This window comes from Zonotrichia leucophrys, chromosome 28 (genome assembly GCF_028769735.1).
Source record: "Zonotrichia leucophrys gambelii isolate GWCS_2022_RI chromosome 28, RI_Zleu_2.0, whole genome shotgun sequence".
In the NCBI taxonomy this organism is placed as follows: Eukaryota; Metazoa; Chordata; class Aves; order Passeriformes; family Passerellidae; genus Zonotrichia; species Zonotrichia leucophrys.
In genome coordinates this window covers 5,881,162-5,906,141 of record NC_088197.1, presented here as the reverse complement: position 1 = coordinate 5,906,141, position 24,980 = coordinate 5,881,162, and the positions used below count along the sequence as shown (strand labels likewise).

Here is a 24,980-nt window from a genome sequence, read left to right as displayed (position 1 = left end):
CGCGGGGACGCTAAGCGGAACGTTGGTCCCTAGGCCGCGTTTCCAGCCGGGGCTGTTTTCCGTGCCCGGGGCGGTTTCGGGGGCGCGCTGGCGGAAGCGGAAGTGGTGGCGGGCGGGATGGAGGAGCCGGAGATGCAGCTGAAGGTGAAGAAAGGTGGGACCGGGACCGGGAACAGCACCGGGACAGGCGGCACCGGGACCGGGACGGGCGGGGATGGGCTGGGAGCGGCCCCGCCGCGGTGGTTTGGCCGCTGGGGTATTGTGGTTTGATTGCCGGCCTTCATCCCCCGTGGCGAAGAGCGCCTGGGTGTCCCTTGGAGATTCTGGTGTGGGTTTCTGTGGAGATATTTCCGAGGTTTTCTGTGGAGATATTTCCGAGGTTTTCTATGGATTTCCGTGGAGGTATTTCTGTTTACTTCCATGGATTTCTGTGGAGAGATACCCATGGATTTCTCTGGATTTCTATAGAGATATTTCTGTGGATTTCTATGGAGATGTTTCCATTAATTTCTCTGGATTTCTGTGGAGATATTTCCATGGATTTCTCTGTATTTTCTGATTTCCGCTGAGCTGTCTCCCTGGATTAGCCCTGCTCCCCCCGTATCCCGATTAATCCCGCTTTTTCCCGTTTTTTCCCGTTTCTCCCGGCAGTGACGGACAAGTTCACGGAGAGCCTGTACGTGCTGGCCAACGAGCCCTCGGTGGCGCTGTTCCGGCTGCAGGAGCACGTGCGGCGCTCGCTGCCCGAGCTGGCCCAGCACAAGGTGGGGAGCCCCGGGAATCCCAATTCCCAATTCCGGGAATTCCGGGAGCTGAGGGACCGAGCCCGCAGGCGCAGCTCCTCCGGGAATTCCTGCCCCAAAATCCCCACGGGAATTGTCTGGCCTGGAGCTGTCCCCTGTGCTGTGGGATCCCATCCCTGGGATTCCATCTCTCATCCCAAATCCGTTCCCTGGGACCTGGAATTCCCATCCCAAATCCATTTCCTGTGCCTTGGGATTCCATCCCAAATCCAGTCCCTGGCTCCCTCCCTCATCCCAAACCCTCTCCAGCTCCTTTGGAGCCCCTTCCCCTCTGGAAGCAGCTCCAGGTTCTCCTCGGATCCTTCCCTGCTTGGACATTCCCGGGGTCCGGGGGCAGCCACAATTCCCTGGGAATCCCATCCCATCCCATTCCAGGCAGGAATTTCCTCCCCAGGCCCGTTCCCAGCTCAGATCCTGCCTGATCCATGCTGGTTTTATTCCCCTCACAGTCGGACATGCAGAGCTGGGAGGAGCAGAGCCAGGGAGCCATTTACACCGTGGAGTACGCCTGCAGGTGCTGCTGGAATTGCTGGAAATCCATGGAATTCCGGGCTGGGAAACACGGCAGGATCCAGGGAATGGGGATGGGAGCAGCTGGGGTTTGGGATTTCCACTTTCACAGGGAAATTCCTGCAATTCCGGGCTGGAAAATCCAGGCAGGATCCAGAGGATGAATTGGGAAGAGCTGGGATTTGGGATTTCCACTTGGAGAGGGAAAATCCTGGAATTCTGGGCTGGAAAACCCAGGGAATTAATTGGGATTTGGGATTTCCATTTTGAGAGGGAAGTTCCTGGAATTCTGCACCGGAAAACACAAAAGGATCCAGGGACTGAGGATGGGAAAAGCTGGGATTTGGGATTTCCACCTTGAGAGGGAAATTTCTGGAATTCTGGGCTGAAAAATCCAGGGAATTAATTGGGATTTGAGATTTCCACTTTGAGAGTGAAATTCCTGGAATTCCGGGCTGGAAAACCCAGGCAGGATCCAGGGAATGAGTCGGGATTTGGGATGAGCTTTGAACAATTTGAGGCTGAAATTCTGGGCTGGGAAACACAAAAGGATCCAGGGAATGAATTGGGACAAGCTGGGATTGGGGATTTTCACTTTGAGAGAGAAATTCCTGGATTTCTGGGTGGAAAGATCCAGGGAATGAGTTGGGATTTGGGATTTTCGTTTTGAGGGTTAGATTCTTGGAATTTCAGGCTGGAAGATACAGGGAATGAGTTGGGGGTTTGGGATTTTCACCTTGAGAGGGAAAATCCTGGGATTCCAGGCTGGAAAACGCAGCAGGATCCAGGGAATGCGTTGGGAAGAGCTGGGATTTGGGAACTCCTGGCAGGAATTTCAGAAATTTATGGAATTTCCCCAGCTCCCCACAGTGGGAAACCCCTCAAACCTGAATTTTCCTGGGATTGGAGGGGGAACAAGCAGAGTTTGGGAATTCCAGCTGTGTCCTGCTCCCTCTTTTCCCCCGTTTGCAGTGCCATCAAGAGCATGAGTGACAGCAGCGTTTACTTCAAGAGCATCGACAGCCTGCTCAAGCATTCCATAGCCATGAAGGAGCAGCTCAACGCTGCCCAGGGCCGCAGGTACCCCAAAATCCTGGGGGAAAACTCCAGGATTATCCAGGACACCATTCCCTGATTTTTCCCTGTTCTTTGCGGGGAGACCAGCGCTGTTTGCTAAGGGAAAATTTGGAATAAATTCAATTTTAGGGAGGTTTTTTAGGAGATATGAAGGGTTTCGAGTTTAGGGATTCAGGGATTGGGAAGAGGTACCCCCAAAATCCTGGGAAAAAAATTCCAGGATTATCCAGGACACCATTCCCTGATTTTTCCCTGTTCTTTGGGGGGAGACCAGCGCTGTTTGCTAAGGGAAAATTTGGAATAAATTGAATTTTAGGGAGGTTTTTTAGGAGATCTGAATTGTTTCGAGTTTAGGGATTCAGGGATTGGGAAGAGGTACCCCCGAAATCCTGGGAAAAAAATTCCAGGATTATCCAGGACAGCATTCCCTGATTTTCCCCCATTTCCTGCTGAGAAAACAATGCTCTTTGCTATGGGAAAATTTGGAAAAAATGGAATTTTAGAGAGGTTTTTGGGAGATTTTTGGGGATATTCGAAGAGTTTGGGGATGCAGGGATTGAGCAGAGGTATCCCCAAAATTTTTGGAATTTTTGGGATTTAAAAAAAAAATTGAGGCATTTATTTTGATTTTTTGGGATTTTTTTTCATTTTTGTGGGGGGATTCTTTTATTTTGGAGGATTTTTTTTGTGGGGCGATTTTAGGAATTTTTTGGGGGGATTTTAAAAAAAAACCTGAGGGATTTTTGGGGTTTGTTTTGATTTTGGGGGGGGATATTTTGGGATTTTTCAGGCTGCAGAAATGGCTGTGTGACCCCAAAAACCCCTTACCCCAGCAGGGGGAATTTTAATTTCCCAAATTTCCCACATTTTCAGGCTGCTGAATTTAACTTTTCCTCTTTCTTCCCGCAGCACCATCACCCCCCAAGCCAAGAATCCTCCGGGCACTTCCTGAATTTCTGATTTTCCATCCTGGATTTCCCAACCTTGGGAAGAAGCCAAAAAAACCTCTGGGGCTGCACAGGTGGAGAAGCCCCTGAATTCCCAGGAAAACACAAAAAAGAAGAGCTGGAAAATCCCAAATCCTGCTTTTTGGGACCTCTTTTCCATGGAAAACAGGGTGGGTTTGTGTTTTTCCTTCCCTTTTTTTGTTTCCAGGCTTTTTTTTTCCCCAAAATCCTCCCAGATGAGGTCTTGCTTTGGGAATTTTGTGTAAAAGGCTGGAATGTGAGCAGCACTCCAGGCTTTTGTTGAGGAGGAATTCTCCAAGGAGAAACTTTGCCAGCTGCTGCCAAGGAATTGCTGGGTTTGGTTTTAATGAGGATGAGAATAAAAAGGAAAAAAAAAACAAACCAAAAAAATCTCAAAAAAAAAAACCAACAAGAAAATTCCTTTTGAAGGTTTTCAGCTTTTCTCCTGTGGCCGTGGGAGCTCGGAGCTCCTTTTTTATCCTGGGGTTTCCAAGGGCATGGAGCAAAGGAATGTGGAATTTTGGGCTTTCAAGGGAGAAAAGATTCCTTAAAATACAAAAAAAAAAAAAAAATTAAAAAAAGGATTTTTGTTTTGCGCTCTTGGTTTTGGAGGCGACTGGGAGGGAGCAGAGCTTTGCTGTGGATCCCTCCTGGATTTTCCAGGGAGATTCAGGGAATAAAACTCAAATTCCAGGGGAATTGTGCTTGGGATAGCAGGTGGAATTTGGGATAATAGCAGTGACACCCCAAATCTGCCTTTTCCTACCCCAAATCTGTTCTTTTCCCCACCCCAAATCTGTTCTTTGCCACCCCAAACCCCCTTCCTGCCACCCCAAGTTTCCTCTGACACCCCAAATCTGCCTTTTCCTACCCCAAATCTGTTCCTGGCCACCCCAAACTGGATTTTCCCCACCCCAAATTTGATTTTCCCCACCCCAAATTTGATTTTCCCCACCCCAAACTGGATTTTCCCCACCCCAAATTTGATTTTCCCCACCCCAAACTGGGTTTCCCCCACCCCAATCCCCCATCCGTGCCAGTGCTGAGGATGAGGATGGAGCGGGGAGGAAGGAGAAGGGAAATCAGCCGGGATCTGCTGGGAAAAGCTGAAATTCTGAAATGGTGAAAATCCCAATTTCTGCTCCCCAGATCCTCTCCCACGGCTGGGATGGATTTGGGTTCCCAGGCAGGCAGCACTGCGATTTTCCCTGTGGATAAAGGAATTTTTCCAGGAAAAAAAAAAACCCAAAACCGTGAAAAACCATCAACTCCTCCTCGAGAAAAATCCCGAATTTCCCTCAGACCAGCGTGGAGTCCTTGGTGGCTCTGTGGGCCGTGGCATTCCTCATCTCCCTGCTGGTGCCGTTCCAGGGATGTCCCTGCTCCTGCAGCAGCCCTGGCTCCAAAAGTGTCCCGTGCGTTCGGGACCAGTCCTGGGATTGGGGCTCCCTGGGGAATTCTGTGCTCCTGCACAATTCCCGCTGGGATTCCCTGGGGAATTCTGTGCTCCTGCACAATTCCCGCTGGGATTCCCTGGGGAATTCTGTGCTCCTGCACAATTCCTGCTGGGATTCCCTGGGGAATTCTGTGCTCCTGCACAATTCCCGCTGGGATTCCCTGGGGAATTCTGTGCTCCTGCACAATTCCCGCTGGGATTCCCTGGGGAATTCCTTGATTCTGGACCAGTCCTGGCATTGGGATTCCTTGCTCCTGGACAATTCCCACTGGGATTCCTTTGGGAATTCCTTGCTCCTGGACCAGTCCTGGGGTTCCCTGGACAATTCTTTGTTTCTGGACGATTCCCTTGGGAATTCCTTGCTCCTGGACAATTCCCACTGGGATTCCCTGGGCAATTCCTTGCTCCTGGACCAGTCTTGGGATTCCCTTGAGAATTCTTTACTCCTGGACCAGTCCTGGGATTCCCTCAGGAATTCTTTACTCCTGGACAATTCCCACTGGGCATCCCTTGGGAATTCTTTGCTCCTGGACCAGTCTTGGCATTGGGATTCCTTGCTCCCGGAAAATTCCCACTGAGATTCCCTGGGCAATTCCTTGCTCCTGGACAATTCTCACTGGGATTCCCTTGGGAATTCTGTGCTCCTGGACCAGTCCTGGCATTGGGATTCCTTGCTCCTGGACAATTCCCACTGGGATCCCCTTGGGAACTCCTTGCTCCCGGAGCTCCGGTTGCTGCTGGAGGCCGAGCCCGGCCGGGATTTGCCCTCGGGGGAAGGCGGGAAGGAGAATTCCCGGTGGATTTCGGGGCCGGGCGGGGCCGAGTCGTTCTCGTAGAGGGCGTGGGGAGGCTCCGAGCGCCGGGGGGAGATGCGGGAGGCGCGGAGCAGCGCGTGGAGCAGGGAGAGCAGCAGCAGCAGCACGCCCGAGGTCAGGATGCAGGCGCTGGCGATGGCGGCCTCCAGCTGGAACAGCAGCAGCATGGACAGGGCCAGGGCTGCGGGGACACACGGGGGAAACGGTGGGGTTGGGAATTCCTGGGGTAAATGAGGCTGGAAAGGGGGTTCAGGAGTAAACAGGGATGGGTTTGGGAATTCCTGGGGTAAATGAGGCTGGAAAAGGCTCAGGAGTAAACAGGGATGGGTTTGGGAATTCCTGCCGTGGCTGAGGCTGGAAAAGGCTCAGGAGTAAACAGGGATGGGTTTGGGAATTCCTGCGGTAAATGAGGCTGGAAAGGGGGTTCAGGAGTAAACAGGGATGGGTTTGGGAATTCCTGCAGTGGCTGAGGCTGGAAAGGGGGTTCAGGAGTAAACAGGGATGGGTTTGGGAATTCCTGGGGTAAATGAGGCTGGAAAAGGCTCAGGGACAGCTCAGGAGAACCTGGGAAAGAGCTCAGGAGCCTGGAATAGAATGGGGTGGATTTGGGAATTCCTGGGGTAAATGAGGCTGGAAAAGGCTCAGGAGTTAAAAGGGATGGGTTTGGGAATTCCTGGGGTAAATGAGGCTGGAAAAGGGGCTCAGGAATAAAGAGGGATGGGTTTGGGAATTCCTGGGGTAAATGAGGCTGGAAAGGGGGTTCAGGAGTAAACAGGGATGGGTTTGGGAATTCGTGGGGTAAATGAGGCTGGAAAAGGCTCAGGAGTAAACAGGGATGGGTTTGGGAATTCCTGGGGTAAATGAGGCTGGAAAGGGGCTCAGGAGTAAACAGGGATGGGTTTGGGAATTCCTGCAGTGGCTGATGCTGGAAAGGGAGTTCAGGAGTAAACAGGGATGGGTTTGGGGATTCCTGCAGTGGCTGAGGCTGGAAAGGGAGTTCAGGAGTAAACAGGGATGGGTTTGGGAATTCCTGGGGTAAATGAGGCTGGAAAGGGGCTCAGGAGTAAACAGGGATGGATTTGGGAATTCCTGGGATGGCTGAGGCTGGAAAAGGCTCAGGAGTAAACAGGGATGGGTTTGGGAATTCCTGGGGTAAATGAGGCTGGAAAGGGAGTTCAGGAGTAAACAGGGATGGGTTTGGGAATTCCTGGGGTAAATGAGGCTGGAAAGGGGCTCAGGAGTAAACAGGGATGGATTTGGGAATTCCTGGGATGGCTGAGGCTGGAAAAGGCTCAGGAGTAAACAGGGATGGGTTTGGGAATTCCTGGGATGGCTGAGGCTGGAAAAGGGCTCAGGGACAGCTCAGGAGAACCTGGGAAAGAGCTCAGGAGCCTGGAATAGAATGGGGTGGATTTGGGAATTCCTGCAGTGGCTGAGGCTGGAAAGGGGCTCAGGAATAAAGAGGGATGGGTTTGGGAATTCCTGGGGTAAATGAGGCTGGAAAGGGGCTCAGGAGTAAAACAGGGATGGGTTTGGGAATTCCTGCAGTGGCTGAGGCTGGAAGAGGCTCAGGAGTAAACAGGGATGGGTTTGGGGATTCCTGGGGTAAATGAGGCTGGAAAAGGCTCAGGAGTAAACAGGGATGGGTTTGGGAATTCCTGCCGTGGCTGAGGCTGGAAAAGGCTCAGGGACAGCTCAGGAGAGCCTGGGAAAGAGCTCAGGAGCTGAGATTAAAGAGGGATGGGTTTGGGAATTCATGGAGTGGTTGAGGCTGGAGAACAGCTCAGGAGCTGGGATTACGTAAGGGATGGATTTGGAAATTCTTGGAAAAATTTGGAAATTTCCCTGATTTGGAAATTTCAGCCCCCTCAGGAATTCTCCAGCTCTGTTCCCATCTCTGGACCCCTCCAGCCCCTACAAAATTACACTGGGGGACACTGGGGGACACTGGGGGGACATGGGGGACCCTGGGGTCGCTTGCCTGTGAGGTAGAGGCAGACCCCGCAGCAGAAGAGCCCGATGGCCGCGTGCCGGACGCTCCGGCTGTCCAGGAGGAACCAGAGAGCCCTGGGAAACAGGGAAAGGAGGGAAAACAGGGAAAAGAGGGAAAACAGCTCTGGAAGGGCTCCTGGCAGGGAAAACAGATCTGGGCAGGCTCCAGTCCTGCTCTGAGCCCGGGAAAAGGATGGAGGGAGGAATTCAGAACTGATCCTGTGTTGGAGATTTTTTCAGAGATGGCTTAGAAAGCAGCTGTGAAGAGCAGATTCTCACAGCCTGCTTCTGTGAACAGCAGAGGTTCTCAGGTTATTTTTAATTACAGGTAAAAGTGACAAACATGAAGGCCTTGAGAGCCTTGCACAATAGAGTTCTCAGGCAGCTTTCTCATAACAAGTGGATGTTCTATCTTTGGCTGTTTTGGGAAAGCAAGAATAATTTTGAGAACCCAAATCTTGGTATTGGAAACATAAGGAGGAGTTGGTGTGTAATCTCTGGCCTATTGTGAGCTCAGATTTTGCAATATGCATGAAGTGAATTAACACTGTTATAAAAGGTGCCTGATTGATCAATTAAGTGGAGTCGATGCTGACCAACGCAAGGTGGGTCGTCTCCCGCCAACTTCAATAATCCTGGTCCTGATCTGAGCCCAGGAAAAATCTGGAATGGGTGACAGTGGCAATTTGGGGTGGCAGCGAAATTCGGGGTCACAGCGTCACTTTGGGGTGACAGCACCAGTTCAGGGTGACAGCAGAGTTTGGGGTGACAGCGGCAATTCGGGGTCACGGCAGCAATTGGGGCTCCCAGCCCCGAGCGGCTCCCGTGACGCCACCGCAGCGCGGGGACATCAGCGCCACCTCCTGGCCATGCCCCGAACCCGCGGCCCCGAATCCCCCCTTTCCTCCCGGTCTGAGCGGAGAGCTCCAGCCGCAGCCGGGGAAACTGAGGCACGGGCACGGGATCTGCTGGAGATTCCCGGGGAGAGGCACAGAATCCTCCTGAAATTCGAATTACTGGGGAAGAGCCTCACGGCGCTTCGCTCTGGGAGTTTTTGGCAATGGGATTTTTCCTCACCTGCGACCTCGCAATTCCCAAATTTCCACTTCACAGCTCCCAAACGGAGCAGTTACAGCCCAAAATCCAGGCTGGGATCACAGGAAAATTCACAGCTCGGGGTGGGGAATTTTTTGTTGTTAGTTTTCCAGCAGAAAAGCCGAGTTTGTTGTGGGAATTTTTTGTGTTTTTAGGGAAATATTTTTGCTCTCCTCCGTTAATGAAGCGTTGGAAGAGGCTGAGGAGGCGCTGCTGGAATTTCTCCAGCCCGGTGCTCCGCGCAGAGCCGGGCCTGATTGGATTCTCCAATTAAGGGACAAAAAGGAGCTGTTGAAGCGTCGTCATTCCCTTTCAGCGAGTTTTGACTGAAGTCAGAGAGGTCCCAAAATTGCGTGAGCCACCCCACCAAGTCCAGTCGTCACCAAAATCCTTTAAAATCAGATTATCCCCGAGTTGTTTTTTAGTTTTAACCCAGGCGCTGGGCCAGGAGCCCCCAGCCCATTCCAAATCCAAGATTTTCCAATTATGGAAATGAAACCCCCTGGATTGCGCAGCCAGGTTAAACCTGCCGGCCCCAATTTCTGGAGTCTCTAAAACTCAAATTAAAGGGCTCAGTTCCAGCCCTGGGGTTCACGGAGAGGAATTTGGGGGATTTTCCACCCATTGCTCCCCACAGCCCCTTTTGGAGGGGACCCAGCAAATCCTCACGGGGGTTTTGGGGCACGGGCGGAGTTGGCACCGGGACCCCTCATTCCCTGATCCCGCTGCGTCCTCCAGCCCTTCCCTTCTGCCCGGACCGCTCGGAGCATCCCCGGTTCCCCCGGACCCCTCCGAGGATTCCTGGATCCCCCGGACCCTTCCGGGCATTCCCGGTCCCTCCGGTTGCCCTGGACTCCTCCGGGCATCCCCGGTTCCCCCGGACCCCTTAGAGGATTTCCTGTTCCCCCGGAACCCTCCGGGCATCCCCGGTCCCTCCAGCCCCGGTCCCCGTTTATCCCGAGCCCCCCGGTCCCTCCAGCCCCGGTCCCCGTTTATCCGAGCCCCTCCATTCCCGTTCCCCGCCTCTCCCGCTCCCCCCGGTTCCCGGTGTCCCCGCCCGGCGCTCTCACCGCTCGGGCCCGCGCTGCCCCCGGCCCAGCTCGGTGCTGAAGTAGCCGTGCAGGAGGCAGAGCAGGAGGCAGCTCACGTTGAGCACCAGGCAGAGCGCGGCCAGCACGGCCGACACCGGCAGCACGGCGGCGGCCACCGGCTCCGGGAGCGCGCCGGCGCCGGGAGCGGCGCGGCCCGAGGGCAGCTGGAAGATGAGGCTGGAGGAGAGCAGCGCCATGGCGGCCGACAGGGTCCCGAAGAGCAGCAGCACCGTCAGGGCTCGCTGCGGGTACGCGGAGGGCATGGCGGGGCCGGTACCGGCACCGGGAACCGGGGGCACCGGCGGAACCGGGGGTGCCGAACTGCGTGCGCTCCCCGACTCGGAAGCTTGGGCGGGGAATGGGAACCGGGAACGGGCACCGGGCCGGTGCTGCCGCCGTTCCGCGGGGTCCGCCGGGGCGGGCCCGTCCTGCCTCCGGTCCTGCCTCCGTGCCGGACCCTCCCCGTGCCCGCCCCCGGTGGGGCCCCGGGAGCCTCCTGGGGGCGGCGGGAGGGAGCGGAGGGAGCGGGGGTGGGGACTGAGGACGGACGGACGGACGGACCGATGGATGGACGGACAGACGGGCACCGAGCCGCCCTCCCGTTCCCAGCGCTGCCGTTCCCCGGGAGAGCCCCGGGACTGACCCCGGTGTGGGACGGGGTCCCGCGGTTCCCGCACCCCCGGGAGCGGCGCCTTTGGCCTCCGCCCGCGCCGGGACCGTCCCCGCGGCCCCCGGGGAGCTCCCGGGACGTTCCCAGTCCCGCCAGGCTGGGAAAGGACCCTCGGGCCGGCCCCCGGGACCCCGCGCCTTTCCCAGGCCGTGTAAATACCCTGGGAAGCGGAGCCCCCGCGGGACCCGCCCGGCAGCGCCGGCCCGGGGCTGCTCGAGGTTCCCAGCAGGAGCAGCCCGGGGGAATTCACCCCGCGGGTCGCCGGGCACCTCGGGAACGGCCCCGCGCTTCCCGGCACAGCCATTCCCGCGGGAGGGACACCGGGGGACAGCGGGGGACAGCGGGGGACACCCCCATCCCGGTGCCAGCAGCCGCGCCCAGCCGGGCTGTGCCATCCAGACCGAGCTGAGCTTTCTGTCTGCAGTGGCAGTGCTGGCTGTCCCTTGCTGTCCCTCCCTGTCCCTCTCTGTCCCTCTCTGTCCCTCCCTGTCCCTCTCTGTCCCCGCTGTCCCTCTCTGTCCCCGCCGTCCCTCCGTCCGGTCCCGCGTGGGCGGTTCCCGCTGGCACCGGGGCCGTGCCGCTCTCGGGGCTATTTTCAAGTCCCGCCGTGTTGGCCTTGGCAGCGGCCGCGGCCGCGCTTTGGCTCCCGGCTCCTTTCCAGCGTTTTTGGGAAGGCCCGGAGGGGGTGGCAGTCCCTGGGACTCGGCCCAAGGTCCCCAAAGCAGCTCCTGGTGACGGCAGCTCTGTCCCTTTCCGTGTCCCCGCCGGTGTCCCTTGGGGCGCAGCTCCCATCCCAGGGCATCGGCACCCCAAACTCCCTAAAACCCGGGATTTTGGGGCAGGAGGAGCCTCGGGAGGGAGCTCAAAGCTTTGGGAGCTGGGAAGGAACAGCGGGGCACAACCCCTGACCCGGGGGGACCGCGGGGTCCCCAAAACCCCAAAAACGGCTCTACCTGGCACGGCTGGAGTGGCCCTGACCCGGGCCGGACCGGGACAGGTGAGGTGAGGGAAGGACAGGGCGGGACAGGACGGGACAGGGATGTCCCACACCCAAAGAGCCACCTGAGTGTCCCCAAAGTGTCCCAGGGCTGGAGGGGACACCTGGATGTGTCACCTCGGACTCTGCCGGAGCTCCGACGCTTCTGTTCTCCCCCCAGCCGCTCTTCGGGATCAATTAATATTACTGGCGAGGCTCATTAACACTCCGCTAATTGCACTCTGTAAATCACGAGCTTTAAAAGCAGCTCTGGGGGAGATGTCACGTCCCGAACGCCTGAGAGCCTCATCCAGAAATTCCTCATTTCTCCCGGTTTTCCTCCTGATCTTCCCGGGAATGGGAGTCGGGACAGGAGCCCCAGGATGTCCGGGGTGCAAAAATGTCGCTGCTGTGGGGCTGGGTGGGACCCGATTCCCTGAATTCCCTGATATTCCCTGATTTCCTGATTCCCCTGATTTCCATGCTATTCCCTGATATTCCCTGAATTCCCCTCTGATTCCTTGATATTCCCTGAATTCCCTGATATTCCCTGATTTCCCTGATTTCCTGATTCCCCTCATTTCCGTGCTATTCCCTGATATTCCCTGAATTCCCCTCTTATTCCTTGATATTCCCTGAATTCCCTGATATTCCCAGATTTCCCTGATTTTCCCGATTCCCCTGAATTCCCCTGTTATTCCTTGATATTCCCTTAATTCCCTGATAGTTCCTGATATTCTCTGATTTCCCGATTCCCCTGATATTCCCTGATTTTCCCTGAATTCCCCGTTATTCCCTTTTCCCACCTGCAGCTCCCCGAACTCCTGGCCACGCCCCTTTCCTTCACCCCGCCCTTCACCCGGACAAGGGCGTGACTATGCAAATACCCACCCTCCATTAACCAATGGCAGAACAGCGCGGCTGCTGTATGCAAATCTTCGGGCGGGGTGGGCGGGGTTATGCAAATGTCAGCGGCGCTGCTCGGTCAGGCGGCGGCAGCGCTCCGGGGGCACGGACGGGACCGGGACCGGGACCGACAACGGGTCTGACACCGGGACCAGCACCGGGACCAGCACCGGGACCGGCCCCGGGGCCTGCCCGGCTCCGCTGCAGCGCCGGGAGCGCGCGGGGCCGCCGAGGAGGGAGCGCCGCTGCCCAGGTGCGTGTCCCGCGGCGGGCACGGGGTCCCGCGCTCCGCTGGCACCGGCACCGGGCACCGGGCACGGCGACCGGCGGCAGCAGCGCTGCCTGCCCCGCTCTGCCCGCCGGGGCTCCGGCCGCATCCCGGGGCGCCCGGGCACGGAGCGGCAGCGGGGCCGGCCCGGGAGGGGCCGGTGCGGCCGGGCCGGCGCCCGGCGGGCGGCTCTGGGCACGGCGGAGCCCCGGCCCCCGCCCCGCCGTCTCGGGATGGCGGGCTATAAAAAGCCTGCGGTTTGCGCCGAGCCCGGGCCGGTTATTTTTACTCGTGTCTGCGCAGGGAGGAACGCCCGGGTTTAACCCAAAAGTGCAGCCTGGGCGGCAGCCGCCCTGCCCCGGCCCCGCCGCCGCCCCCGGGACCACCGGCGCCTCCGGGGGCTGCGGGGAAACTGAGGCACGGCAGCGGCGCCTGCGGGGACAGCGGGGACAGCGGGGACAGCGCGCCCGGTCAGCCCCGATGGCGCTGCCACCTCGCGGGGCACGTGCTGGTCCCTTCCTGCTCCCGGGAGGGGACAGGACACGGCCGCGGCTCCGGCCAGGGGCATCCCCAGGGAGGTGGCACCTCCGTGTGGCATCTCCAGAGTGTCCCAGGGCACCTGGGTCCCCCTGGCACCCGTAGAGAGTGAGGTGGAACCTGTGCCAGATCCTCCTGCCCAGCACAGCCCGCTGCCAGCGTGTCCCTGTCGCTGTCCCTGTCCCTTCTGTCCCTGTCCCTCCTGTCCCTGTCCCTGTCCCTTCTGTCCCTGTCCCTCCTGTCCCTGTCCCTGTCCCCATCCCACCCTCAGGGATTTTTTACTCTTTTGATGACAGAAACTCTCCCAGCGCTGCCAGCCTGGAGTTTCCCAGGGAATGGATTTCCGTGGCAGCTCGGGATGAGCAGGAAATTGGGGATGGGACCCAAAGGGGGGGGGCAGTGCCCCCGGGACCCCCCGAGCATCCCTGGGGCTGGGGAAGGAGCGGGGGGACCATCAGGACACCCCGGGCTGGCCCTGTGCCCCGCTGCCAGCTGGGCACGGCACGGCCACCTCGGGGAGCTCTGGGGGAAGGAGGGACGTGGGTGAGGCCCCAGGACTGGCTTAGGACCCCAAACCTGCCCAGGGCACCCACGGCATCCCGAAAACGTGATTTGGGAAACTTTGGGAAAGTTCTGTGCAAAGGGAGAGGGATCCTGATGGGTCCTGCCAGCAGTAAAGCAGCCTAAACCAGGCAGTAAACCAGGCAATAAACCAGCCTTAACCAGGCAATAAACCAGCCTAAACCAGGCAGTAAACCAGGCAATAAACCAGCCTAAATCAGGCAGTAAACCAGGTAATAAACCAGCCTTAACCAGGCAATAAACCAGCCTAAACCAGGCAGTAAACCAGCCTAAACCAGGCAGTAAACCAGCCTAAACCAGGCAATAAACCAGCCTAAACCAGGCAGTAAACCAGCCTAAACCAGGCAATAAACCAGCCTAAACCAGCCTAAACCTGGCAATGAACCAGCCTAAACCAGACAGTAAACCAGGCAATAAACCTGCCTAAATCAGGCAGTAAACCAGCCTAAATCAGCCTAAACCAGGCCTCAGGTCTGGTTTAGGACCCCAAACCTTCCCAAGCCCAGGGCACCCACGACACCCAAAAAAGTGGATTTGGGAAACTTTGTGAGACTTTGGTGCAAAGGGAGAGGGATCCGGCTGGGATCCAGCACTGAGGGGCTGCAGAGCCTGGCACGCTGCAGCAGGGGCACCCAGAAGGATTTGGGGGGAAATCAGGACAATTTAACCCCCTTGAATTTCCCTCCTTTTCCCAGAAATCCCCTCAGGATTTGAGGACAGAGCAGCTCTGTGGGCCAGGCAGCCCCAAAGCTGCGGGGCCAGCCCCGGGTGCCCCCAGCACCAAGTGGGGACCCCCCCCAAATGAATCCCATGGGAATTGTGAGCTCCTTCCCTGGATGGAGCCTCAGTGGTGCCCGGGGCTGGAGCGGTCCGTGTGTCCGTCCACCCTCCCCGGGGCCGTGAGCGGCCTCGGTTTTGGGGCCATTTCAATCCTTCCTCCTTCCTCACACTCATTCTGGAACCGAAAATCCTCCACCCATCGGCCCCGGGGCTTTCGCTCTGTGTCACCCCCAGGGGGACAGCGACAGTGACAGCGGGGCTGAGGGTGGCACTGTCCCCAGAGCCCCCAAACCCGAGGGGTTTTTGGCTGATGGGTGTTTGGGATGCAGGGACGGGGTTTGGGGGGTCCTGGTGGTCCCAAACCCCTCAGGGCCCGTCCCCACCTCTCCCCCATTTCCCAGCCCGCTCCCCCCGGCTCCAGTCCCGCCCAGCCCCTGCTGGTTTGCACTGGTCACTTGTTTAAACAACCTATAAAAAGCAGGAGGGCCCGGCACAAACTCCACGCTCAACTTTGACTTTTCCCCGCGCCGGGCTCGGGATCTGCTCACAGCGGCTCAGCCCTTCCTTCCCAGGGGACCCAAACCACGGGGCCAGGGCTGGGCTTGGCCTCTGGGCACGGTGCTGGTGTCTGGTGCTGATAAAACCCCCATTGCAAACCCCATTTTAAATCCTCATATCAAACCCCCATTGCAAACCCCATTTTAAATCCTCATATCAAACCCCCATTGCAAACCCCATTTTAAATCTTCATATCAAACCCCCATTGCAAACCCCATTTCAAATTCCCATTTAAAATCCCCATTTAAATCCCCATTTCAAACCCCTATTTCAGACCCCCGTTTTAAATTCCATTTCAAGCCCCCATTTCAAATCCACATTTTTCAAACCCCATTTTAAACCCCATTTCAAACCCCATTCCAAACCCCCATTTCAAATCCCCATTTAAATCCCCCTTTCAGACCCCCATTTTAAATTCCATTTCAAGCCTCTATTTCAAACCCTATTTCTCAAACCCCATTTTTCAAACCCCAGTTCTCAAACCCCCATTACCCCCATTTCAAACCCCCATTTCAAACCCCTGTTTAAATCCCCATTTCAGACCCCCATTTTAAATTCCGTTTCAAGCCCCCATTTCAAACCCTATTTCTCAAACCCCATTTTTCAAACCCCAATTTCAAACCCCCATTCCAAACCCCATTTCAAGCCCCCATCCCCACCCCTGTTCCCCTCCCGGTCCCATCACCATCCTCCCCTCCCTCCTGTGGGGTTTTGCTGCTCCTGGCTCAGATTTTCCCCTCCCTCGGCATGGAAACCCTTTTCTCCCTGCTGTAATTGGATTTTTTTCTCCCAAAACGCTTTTTGGGAGGTGCCAAAAGTCACCAGCGGGTGTTTGAGAACCAATCCCCTCCCAGTCCTTCCCAGTCACCTCCAGCTCTCAGATTTGCAGCAAAACCCCCATAATTTGGTAAAAAAACCCCTTTTCTGCGCTTGCTGTACCCTGTGGGAGGATGGATCCCTGGGCAGCTCTGAGACCCTGACTCAGGGGTGTTTTAGGGGAGCGCTCAGTCCTGGGCAGCTTTTTCCTTTAATACCCCCCCTGCCTGAATTTTGGGATAAATTTGGAGGATTTAGGGTTTCTGGGCCCATCCAGGGTGTGGGGGCAGTGCTGGAGGCGCCGTTGTGGCGCTGGGACCCCACGGTGGCTCACGGAAAGAACACGCGGCTCTCTCGGGGTTTGTTTGGTCACCAGTCAGGAGCTGGAGTTGGGAATTCACACCCCTGGCGCTGCGCAAATGCCCCCTAAAGGCACAGAGGGGCTGTGGGGTTGGTTATAAACCCGATCCCAGTGTGGGGTTTGGGGTGAGGCCGAGCTGTGGGTGCTGGGTCCCGCTGGAATGGCTGGGGTGAGGTGGGAGTGACCCCAATCCCAATCCCAATCCCAATCCCAATCCCAATCCCAATTAGTGCCTCTCAGGACCCCCTTGGAATCGCCCTGTGGGTGCTGGAACCTTCCATGTCCCCCTGGGGCACTGAGGTACCGCAGCACCCAAGGGTCTGAGGGGGCTGTCCCCAGGAAAATCCTTGGGGTTATTTCATGTCCCTGCTGCGGGTGGGGGATGCAGCCGTCCATCCATGGATCCACGGATCCATCTATCCATCATCCATCCCTCCATGGATCCATCCATCCCCGTGTCCGTCCGTCCATCCATCCATCCATCCATCCATCCATCCATCCATCCATCCATCTATCCATCCATCCATCCATCCATCCTTCATCCATCCATCCATCTATCCATCCATCCATCTCATGGATCCATCCGTCCCTGTTCTATCTATCCATGGATCCATCCATCCATCCATCCATCCCTCCCTGTGTCCATCCCTCCATCCCTGTGTCCATCCCTGTGTCCATCTGTCTGTCCACCCCTGTGTCCATCCGTCCCTCCATCCCCCAATCCTCGCCCAGGCTGAGGCTGTGCAGGGACACGGGGGGGTCACAGCCGGGCCAGCACCCCCAGCCCCAAACATCCCAGCCCCGGGGTGCAGCCCCAAAGCGACCCCCGGGGAGCTCGGGGTGTCCCCAGGGAGCGCCGCAGGTGTGGGAGCCAGGAGCACCCCCAGGGATGGGTGGGAACGGGAAAACCTCTCCTTTTCCACCGGGGAATTCATTCTCGGCCCTTTCCGGCGGGGCCGGGGGGCTCCGGGCACCCCCAGGCCCTGGGGAGGGGGCACGGGGGGGGTCGTGCGTGGGCCCGGGGACACAGGGTGGCAGCGGGGCCGTGGGAACGGCAGCGCAATTTCCTTCCATAAATTAAAATTAGTTTTGATCAGCTAAAAATAGCAGCGAGCACGCTGGTGAAATGGCAGCGTGCTCCTCGAGAGGGGGAGGGGGACACGCGGGGGGACCCCAGGGTCCCCAAGCGCCCCCTGGCACCCGGGCTGGCACGGGGGGGTCCCAGAGCTGTCCCCAAGGCGGAGCTGCCACCGTGCAGTGTCCCAGCCCCGGGGCTTGGGGACAGCGGGGACAGAGCCAGCCCGGGGCTGTCCCCACACCGGGGTGGGCACACGCTGGGGACATCCCGGTGCCACCCGTGGCTCTGCCCCCTTGGTGGCATTGGGGGATTTGGGGGTGGCTGTGGCTGGGGGGTGGCAGAGGGACAGGAATTGGGGGGTGGGACAGGGATTGGGGGGATGTGACAGGGATTGGGGGATGTGACAGGAATTGGGGGTGGCAGAGGGACAGGAATTGGGGGGTGGGACAGGGATTGGGGGATGTGACAGGGACTGGGGGTGTGCAGAGGGACAAGGATTGGGGGTGTGACAGGATTGGGGATGTGACAGGAATTGGGGGGTGGGACAGGGATTGGGGGGATGTGACAGGAATTGGGGGGTGTGACAGGAATTGGGGGATGTGACAGGAATTGGGGGTGGCAGAGGGACAGGGATTGGGGGGTGTGACAGGGATTGGGGGATGTGACAGGAATTGGGGGATGTGACAGGAATTGGGGTGTCCCATCCCTATGACAGGCTCGGGGGGGGCTGGCACCCCTCAGCCCCGGTGGCACCGGTGTCACCAGGCCCGTGTCCCTGCCCGGGGCTGGCAGGAGGGTGTCCCAGTGCTGTGGGGGTGGCAGAGGAGCAGGATTTGGGGGGTGTGACAGGAATTGGGGTGTCCCATCCCTGTGACAGTCTCGGGGGGTGCTGGCACCCCTCAGCCCCGGTGGCACCGGTGTCACCAGCCCCTGTCCCTGTCCCGGGCTGCCTCACGAGGCCGCAGGGTGCGCGGGCGGTTTCGCTTTGCCGTCTCCTCGTGCAGCCACTTCCTGGCCTGCGAGTGGCGGAGGGCAAATTTAGTCTGCTGGAGCTTGAGAAAAAAAAAAAAGAAATTAAAAAAAAGTCCCCAAATTTAAACCTCAAACCAACGCTTTTGTTTGAGGGACCCTCCCCGCCGCCAGCCCGGCCCCTTTTAAACGCCATCCCCGTCCCACGGAGCTCCAGGAGCAGCTTCAGGAGCAGCCTCGGGGTTTGGGGTGAGAACTCCGCTCCCAAAGCCCCCAGAATTTGGGACCCCGTGGCTTGGGATCACAGCCTCACCCAAAGGTGCTTGGGGAGTGATGCGTGGGCTGGCTGGGCAAGGCCGAGGGGATTTTTCCCTCTAACCGAACAGAATTTCCCGATTTTCCCCCATTTTCCGCTTGGCCACCATCTTCGCGGAAGAAGAAATGACCGAACTTCCTCCAAAAATCGATTTTTTTTCGCGGCCAAGCTTATTTTTGGCGGCGCCGGGGCGGACTGTGGCTGGGGACAGCCCCAGGGCTGCGGGCTCAGGCGTCTCTCGCTCTCTTCCAGCCCCGAGCCCGGCGGAGGAGGCCAAAATGGGCCGCAAAAAAATCCAGATCAGCCGCATTTTGGACCAGCGGAACCGGCAGGTGGGGGCTGCTCGGGGTGAGGTGGGATCAGGGAGAGGATGAGGAGGATGGGAGGCAGAATTACGGCGTGGGGAGCGTTTTTGGGAGAATTGAGCATTTTTTGGGGGGTTTTCTCACCCGGCCCCCCTCAGGTGACCTTCACCAAGCGGAAATTCGGGCTGATGAAGAAGGCGTACGAGCTGAGCGTGCTGTGCGACTGCGAGATCGCGCTCATCATCTTCAACAGCACCAACCGCCTGTTCCAGTACGCCAGCACCGACATGGACAAGGTGCTGCTCAAGTACACCGAGTACAGCGAGCCCCACGAGAGCCGCACCAACTCCGACATCCTCGAGGTAGCGCCCGGGGCGGCGCCGGGGCGCGCGGTGCCCGGGGACCCGCTCACGGTGCCCTCCCCGCAGACGCTCAAGCGCAAAGGGCTGGGGCTGGAGAGCCACGAGCTGGAGCTGGACGAGGGCCCGGAGCCTCCCGGGGACAGGAGCAGGAGGCTCGGAGAGGGCGCGGATCTGGCCCTGGCGCGGCCCAGGTTTTATGTGAGTCGCGGGTGGCACGTGGAGGGTCCTGTCCCTTCCATGGCCTTGGGTGCTGGTTCGTCCTGAGGGTCCCCAAGGGTCCCCACGGGTTCCCAAGGGTCCCGTCCCCTCCCTGGTCTTGGGTTATGGTTTGTCCTGAAGGGTTCTGAGGGTCCCCAAGGGTCCCCAGGGATCTTGTCCCCTCCCTGGCCTTGGGTTATGGTTTGTCCTGAAGGGTCCTGAGGGTCCCCAAGGGTCCTGTCCCCTCCCTGGCCTTGGGTGCTGGTTCATCCTGAGGGTCCCCGAGGGTCCCCAAGGGTCCTGTCCCCTCCCTGGCCTTGGGTGCTGGCTCATCCTGAAGGGTCACCGAAGGGTCTCCAAGGGTCCTCAAGGGTCCTGTCCCCTCCCTCTCTTTGGGATCTGGTTTGTCCTGCAGAGTCCTGAGGGTCCTCTGGGGTCCCAAGGGTCCCTGTCCCTGACCCCTCTGTGTGTGTCCCCGAGGGTCCCTGTCCCTGACCCCTCTGTGTGTGTCCCCGAGGGTCCCTGTCCCTGACCCCCCGTGTGTCCCCCCAGAGCCCGGTGCCGCTGCCCGAGGCCGCCTACGGCAGCTCCCCGCCGGGCCCCGAGGGCTCCCTGGGCTCCCCGCAGGGCCCGGGCCGCCCCCCCGCCCTCAGAGCCGCGGCCCCCAAAGCACCGGGACGGTCCCCGGGGCCGCTGCCCCCAGGTAGGCCCGGGGACACCGCGGGGGTGGGCACAGGGAGGGGACCCCGCCGTGGGGGCCCTGTCCCCACCATGGGCACCCCATCCCCACCGTGGGCACCCCATCCCTGCCATGAGGCCCTGTCCCCACCATGGGCACTCCATCCCTGCCATGAGGCCCTGTCCTCACCATGGGCGCCCCATCCCTGCCATGAGGCCCTGTCCCCACCATGGGCACCCCAGCACCCCCCTGGACATCCCATCCCTGCCATGCACACCCCATTCCCACCACGGACACCCCATTCCTTCCATGGACCCCCCACTCTGGACACCCCATCCTCACCATGGACCCTCCACCCTGGGCACCCCATTCCTTCCATGGACACCCCATTCTCACCATGGACCCCCCCACCCCGGGCACCCCATTCCTTCCATGGACACCCCATCCTCACCATGACCCTCCACCCTGGGCACCCCATTCCTTCCATGCACACCCCATTCCCACCACGGACACCCCATTCCTTCCATGGACCCCCCACTCTCTACACCCTATCCTCACCATGGACCCCCCCACCCCGGGCACCCCATTCCCGCCCTGGCCCCGTCCCGGCCGTGCCCACCCCGTCACCCCCGAGCCCCGCGGGGATTTTCCCCGCCCGGCCCCGCATGCAAAGCTCCCCCCGCGGGGCCTTCCCGGGCGCGGGGCCGGGGCTGCGTGGGCAGCAGCGGGGCCGCAGCTGTGGAAACACCGGCCCGGGGCGGCTCCAGCTGCTTCCTGTGCCCGCCAGCACCGGCGGCAGCTGCGCCCTCCCCCGTGCCCGCCGTGCCCATCCCGAGTGCCACAGCCTGGCACGGGGGGCTCAGCCCCTGGAGGGGACAGAAAAGGGGCTGGAAATGCCACAAACCCCGGGGCTGGAGCAGGGAAACCTCCGGGTGGGAGGTGATGCGGGATGGGGACAGGCAGGGATGGTGGGGACAGGCAGGGGTGGGGACAGGCAGGGATGGAGGACAGGCAGGGATGGGGACAGGCAGGGATGGGGACAGGCAGGGGTGGGGACAGGCAGGGGTGGGGACAGGCAGGGTGGGGACAGGCAGGGATGGAGGACAGGCAGGGATGGAGGACAGGCAGGGGTGGGGACAGGCAGGGATGGGGACAGGCAGGATGGGGACAGGCAGGGTTGGGGACAGGCAGGGATGGAGGACAGGCAGGGGTGGGGACAGGCAGGGGTGGGGACAGGCAGGGTTGGGGACAGGCAGGGATGGGGACAGGCAGGGTTGGGGACAGGCAGGGATGGTGGGGACAGGCAGGGGTGGGGACAGGCAGGGATGGGGACAGGCAGGGATGGGGACAGGCAGGGATGGTGGGGACAGGCAGGGATGGGGACAGGCAGGGTTGGGGACAGGCAGGGATGGTGGGGACAGGCAGGGGTGGGGACAGGCAGGGATGGGGACAGGCAGGGGTGGGGACAGGCAGGGATGGAGGACAGGCAGGGATGGAGGACAGGCAGCATCCCAATCCTTGGATGGGGACAGGCAGCATCCCAATCCTTGGATGGGGACAGGGAGCACCCCAAATCCTGAGATGGGGACATGTGGTGACTGCAGGCACACTGGCCGTTCCCACAGGACCCCCCAGCCGGGTGTGGGTCCCCCCAGCAGGGCGTTTGCAGCCGCTGTCCCCGGTGTGTGGCCCAGAGCCCCGTCCAGCCCTGCCCTGCTGGCACTCCCGCCGCAGCCCCGGTGGCCCACGGGGCAGTGGCCGTGCAGGCACACCGGGGATCCCCGGGGCTCACCCGTGCGTCCCGCTGTCCGTCTGTCCCCAGGGCTCGGCTACCCCCTGTTCCCCGCCGCCAGCCTGGGCCGCGCCCTGGCCACCAAGACGCCGCCGCCGCTGTTCCTGGGGACCGAGGGCCGGCGCGGGGACAGCCAGGGCGGCCTGGCCGGCGGCCGGAGCGGCGGCACCGCGGCGGTGAGTCTGATGTCCCCAAGGCCACACCGCTGTCCCCAAGGCCTCATGGCTGTCCCCGAGGCCTCACAACTGTCCCCACGGCCACACGGCTGTCCCCAAGGCCACACGGCTGTCCACAGCACCACACGCTGTCCCCGAGGCCACACGGCTGTCCCTGAGGCCACACAGCTGTCCCCAAGGCCTCATGACTGTCCACAGCGCCACACGGCTGTACCCAGTGCCATACGGCTGTCCCCAAGGCCTCATGGCTGTCCTTGAGGCCTCACAACTGTCCCCAAAGCCACATGGCTGTCCCCAGTGTCACCCAGCTGTCCCCAAGGCCACACGGCTGTCCCCAAAGTCATGCTGCTGTCCCCATTGCCACACAGCCGTCCCCAAGGCCTCATGACTGTCCTCAAGGCCACCCGGCTGTCCCTGAGGCCACACGGCTGTCCCCAAGGCCATGCTGCTGTCCCCTCCCCAGACCCCGCTCCTCCCATGCGCCCCTTCCTCGCTGGGGGGGCTCAGGGAGGGGTGGGGAAGGTCCCCCTGGGTTTTGGGGCCCAGAACCCATCGGGGTGCCCCCGTTTGGGATTTTGGACACAGAACCCATCGGGGTCCCCGCGGGGTTTTGGGGCCCAGAACCCATCGGGGTCCCCTCGGGGTTTTGGGGCCCAGAACCCATCGGGTGCCCCCGTTTCCCGTAGCGGCCGCTGTACCCCGCCCTGCAGACGCTGAGCCCCGGCAGCTCCGGCCTCCCGAGCCACGGCCTGGCCGGATTCCCCTTCCTCAGCCCGGCCCCGGCGGGTGAGTGGCGCTGCCCCAGCCTTGTCCCCTCCCTGGTCACCCCCTCCCGCTCACTCTGTGCTCCCACCCCGCAGATTTTGGGGCTGGGGAGGTCCCGGCGCCCCCCGGATTCCTGCAGCCCCCCCAGGCCTGGCAGCACCCTCGGGACGTGGCAGCGCTGGGGTGAGGAGGGCTGGGGACAGGACAGGGGACAGGGTGGGGACAGGGTGGGGATAGGGGGGACACGGCTGGGGACAGAGTGGGGACAGGGGAGGGGATGGGGGGCTACAGGGGGGACAGGACAGGACAGGGGGGACAGGGTAGGGACAGGGTGGGGACAGGGTGGGGACAGGGTGGGGATAGGGGGGACAGGGCAGGGGACAGAGGGGACAGGGCAGGGGATGGGGGGCTACAGGGGGGGACAGGGCCGGGGACAGGACAGGACAAGGGGGAACGAGGCAGGCAGGACATGGCCTCGCTGGGGTAAGGACAGGGGTGGCCCTGTGGTGGGGACAGTGGGGACAAGGCGAGAGTGACCCCATTCTGCTGTCCCCTCCCAGCCATGGGCAGCACCGAGGGGCAGCCCCCCACCCACCGGCTGCTCTTGGGGGTCAGCCCGAAGCACCCCCAGATTATTTCCAGCCGGGTTCCCCCTTGGACCTTGTCCCCATGTCCCCCCCAGCAGCTGTGTGGGCCCAGAACCAGCCCAGGACAGGAACTGGGGGGGTCTCAACCCCTCTCGGGGTGACAAGGGGACACGGGGACAGTCCCTCACCCGTGCCCTGTCGCCGCAGGGCCAGCAGCCGGATGGTCCCCGCGGAGGAGCCACCCGCTGCCGCTGTCGCTGCCGCTGTCGCTGTCCCCGGAGCGTCCCCGCAGCCCATCAGCATCAAATCCGAGCGGGTGTCGCCGGGGCTGGGCTGTGCCCCGGGCACCCCCCAGCCCCCCCTGGCCCCCCTGGCGCCCCTCAGCGAAGCCCCCCGAGCCCCCGGCGAGCTCCAGCCCCGCGATGGCTTCGCCAAGAGCTTCCCCCCGTTCGCGGCGCGGCCGCTGCCGGACGAGCCGAGGGCGGCTGTCCCCGCTGTCCCCGCTGTCCCCGCTGTCCCCGCGCGGAGGGGACAGCCCGCGGACGTTTGGCAGAGATAGCGAGGCCGGCGGGGCGCGGGCAGGGGGAGCAGCCCCCGCTCCTGCCCCACCTGAGCCCCTCGGGACCCCCCTGTGCCCCCGGTGCCACCGAGCCCCCTCGGGAGCTGCGGCCGTGTCCTGTGCGGTGGCGCTGGGCGCTGTCCCCGCCTGTCCCCGCCTGTCCCCAGCGTGTCCCCAGCAGCCGGAGTGGCCGGGAAGTGCCACGCGGTGGCAGCAGGACTGAGAGCAGCGGCGGCGGCTCCAAACCGGCAGCCCCGGCCCGATCCCGCGGCCAGGGGACAGGGGAGGGGACACGGGACACGGCCAGGGGACAGGGGACAGGAACTGGGGACAGCGCTGCGCCCCCAGCCAGGGGCTCTTTTCTATTTATTATCTTCGCACTAATAAAGAGCTGGGGGGCTCGGGGTGTCTGCTGTGAGGTTCTTGGGCTCAGGCAGCCCCGTTTGGGGTGGCACGGCAAACCCCGGCATGGGGACAGGCAGGTGATGTCCCCACGGGAGAGGTGACACTGCCCGCACCCCCTCGGTGACCCCAAAAAGCCTCTCGGGGGCCTCAGAGCACGGGGGAGGAGGAAAAACCCCTTAAAACCGGGATTTGGGGGGCAAGGCGGGGGTCAAGACCCGGCCCAGCTGAGCTGAGCCTGGTTTAGCTCTGGCCTGGGCCGGGTTTGGGGGTTCTGCCGATATTGGGGCGGGGGGACATCCCATGGGGGCTGTGCTGGGCACGGCCACGGTGCTGGGGGGTGACAAGGAGGGACAGAGGGGTCCTGCAGGGCCACCAGCCCTTGGGGACACCCTGGGGGTGACAGGGAGGGACAGCCGGGTCCTGCAGGGCCACCAGCCCTTGGGGACACCCTGGGGGTGACAAGGAGGGACAGAGGGGTCCTGCAGGGCCACCAGCCCTTGGGGACACCCTGGGGGTGACAGGGAGGGA

At 60.7% G+C, this 24,980-nt stretch overlaps 3 protein-coding genes across 7 annotated transcripts; 2 read left to right on the top strand and 1 right to left on the bottom strand.

The window, feature by feature from the left end:
* The first annotated feature begins 2 nt into the window (after positions 1-2).
* On the top strand, positions 3-9,815 carry BORCS8 (BLOC-1 related complex subunit 8). Of its 3 annotated transcripts, XR_010442920.1 has the most exons (6): positions 10-154; positions 652-764; positions 1,253-1,317; positions 2,286-2,393; positions 3,300-3,507; positions 8,872-9,815. XR_010442920.1 is itself a non-coding variant. In XM_064734041.1 (5 exons), the coding sequence occupies exons 1-5, from the start codon at positions 118-120 to the stop codon at positions 3,340-3,342; spliced, it is 366 nt and encodes a 121-aa protein (XP_064590111.1). In that variant the 5' UTR covers positions 10-117; the 3' UTR covers positions 3,343-3,942. The 3 variants fall into 3 exon arrangements, 2 of the variants coding, with proteins under 2 accessions (XP_064590112.1, XP_064590111.1); XM_064734041.1 differs by lacking the exon at positions 8,872-9,815 and having other exon boundaries at positions 3,300-3,942; XM_064734042.1 differs by lacking the exons at positions 2,286-2,393; positions 8,872-9,815 and having other exon boundaries at positions 3-154; positions 3,300-3,942.
* TMEM221 (transmembrane protein 221) lies at positions 5,131-10,217 on the bottom strand. Its single transcript, XM_064734038.1, has 3 exons — positions 9,787-10,217; positions 7,611-7,696; positions 5,131-5,810 (listed from the first exon to the last, which is right to left on the bottom strand). Exons 1-3 carry the CDS (start codon positions 10,068-10,070, stop codon positions 5,428-5,430), a joined length of 753 nt encoding a protein of 250 aa, XP_064590108.1. The 5' UTR covers positions 10,071-10,217; the 3' UTR covers positions 5,131-5,427.
* A 2,220-nt stretch (positions 10,218-12,437) lies between these two features.
* MEF2B (myocyte enhancer factor 2B) lies at positions 12,438-24,430 on the top strand. Of its 3 annotated transcripts, none has more exons than XM_064734036.1 (9): positions 12,438-12,612; positions 18,877-18,956; positions 19,088-19,291; positions 19,358-19,489; positions 20,042-20,192; positions 21,991-22,136; positions 22,823-22,922; positions 22,997-23,084; positions 23,696-24,430. In XM_064734036.1, exons 2-9 carry the CDS (start codon positions 18,903-18,905, stop codon positions 24,045-24,047), a joined length of 1,227 nt encoding a protein of 408 aa, XP_064590106.1. In that variant the 5' UTR covers positions 12,438-12,612; positions 18,877-18,902; the 3' UTR covers positions 24,048-24,430. The 3 variants fall into 3 exon arrangements, with proteins under 3 accessions (XP_064590106.1, XP_064590107.1, XP_064590105.1); XM_064734037.1 differs by lacking the exon at positions 12,438-12,612 and adding an exon at positions 18,240-18,557; XM_064734035.1 differs by lacking the exons at positions 12,438-12,612; positions 18,877-18,956 and having other exon boundaries at positions 18,957-19,291.
* Positions 24,431-24,980: the final 550 nt, after the last annotated feature.

Coding starts and splice junctions, on each gene's coding strand:
- BORCS8 (XM_064734041.1), top strand. CDS start 118: ATGGAGGAGCCGGAGATGCAGCTGAAGGTGAAGAAAG. Junction 155..651: donor GCAGCTGAAGGTGAAGAAAG/GTGGGACCGGGA, acceptor TTCTCCCGGCAG/TGACGGACAAGTTCACGGAG. Junction 765..1,252: donor CCGAGCTGGCCCAGCACAAG/GTGGGGAGCCCC, acceptor TTCCCCTCACAG/TCGGACATGCAGAGCTGGGA.
- TMEM221 (XM_064734038.1), bottom strand. CDS start 10,070: ATGCCCTCCGCGTACCCGCAGCGAGCCCTGACGGTGCTGCTGCTCTTC. Junction 7,697..9,786: donor GGGCAGCGCGGGCCCGAGCG/GTGAGAGCGCCG, acceptor CCTGTTTCCCAG/GGCTCTCTGGTTCCTCCTGG. Junction 5,811..7,610: donor GGTCTGCCTCTACCTCACAG/GCAAGCGACCCC, acceptor GTGTCCCCGCAG/CCCTGGCCCTGTCCATGCTG.
- MEF2B (XM_064734035.1), top strand. CDS start 18,995: ATGAGGAGGATGGGAGGCAGAATTACGGCGTGGGGAGCGTTTTTGGGA. Junction 19,292..19,357: donor CCAACTCCGACATCCTCGAG/GTAGCGCCCGGG, acceptor CCCTCCCCGCAG/ACGCTCAAGCGCAAAGGGCT. Junction 22,137..22,822: donor GGAGCGGCGGCACCGCGGCG/GTGAGTCTGATG, acceptor CGTTTCCCGTAG/CGGCCGCTGTACCCCGCCCT.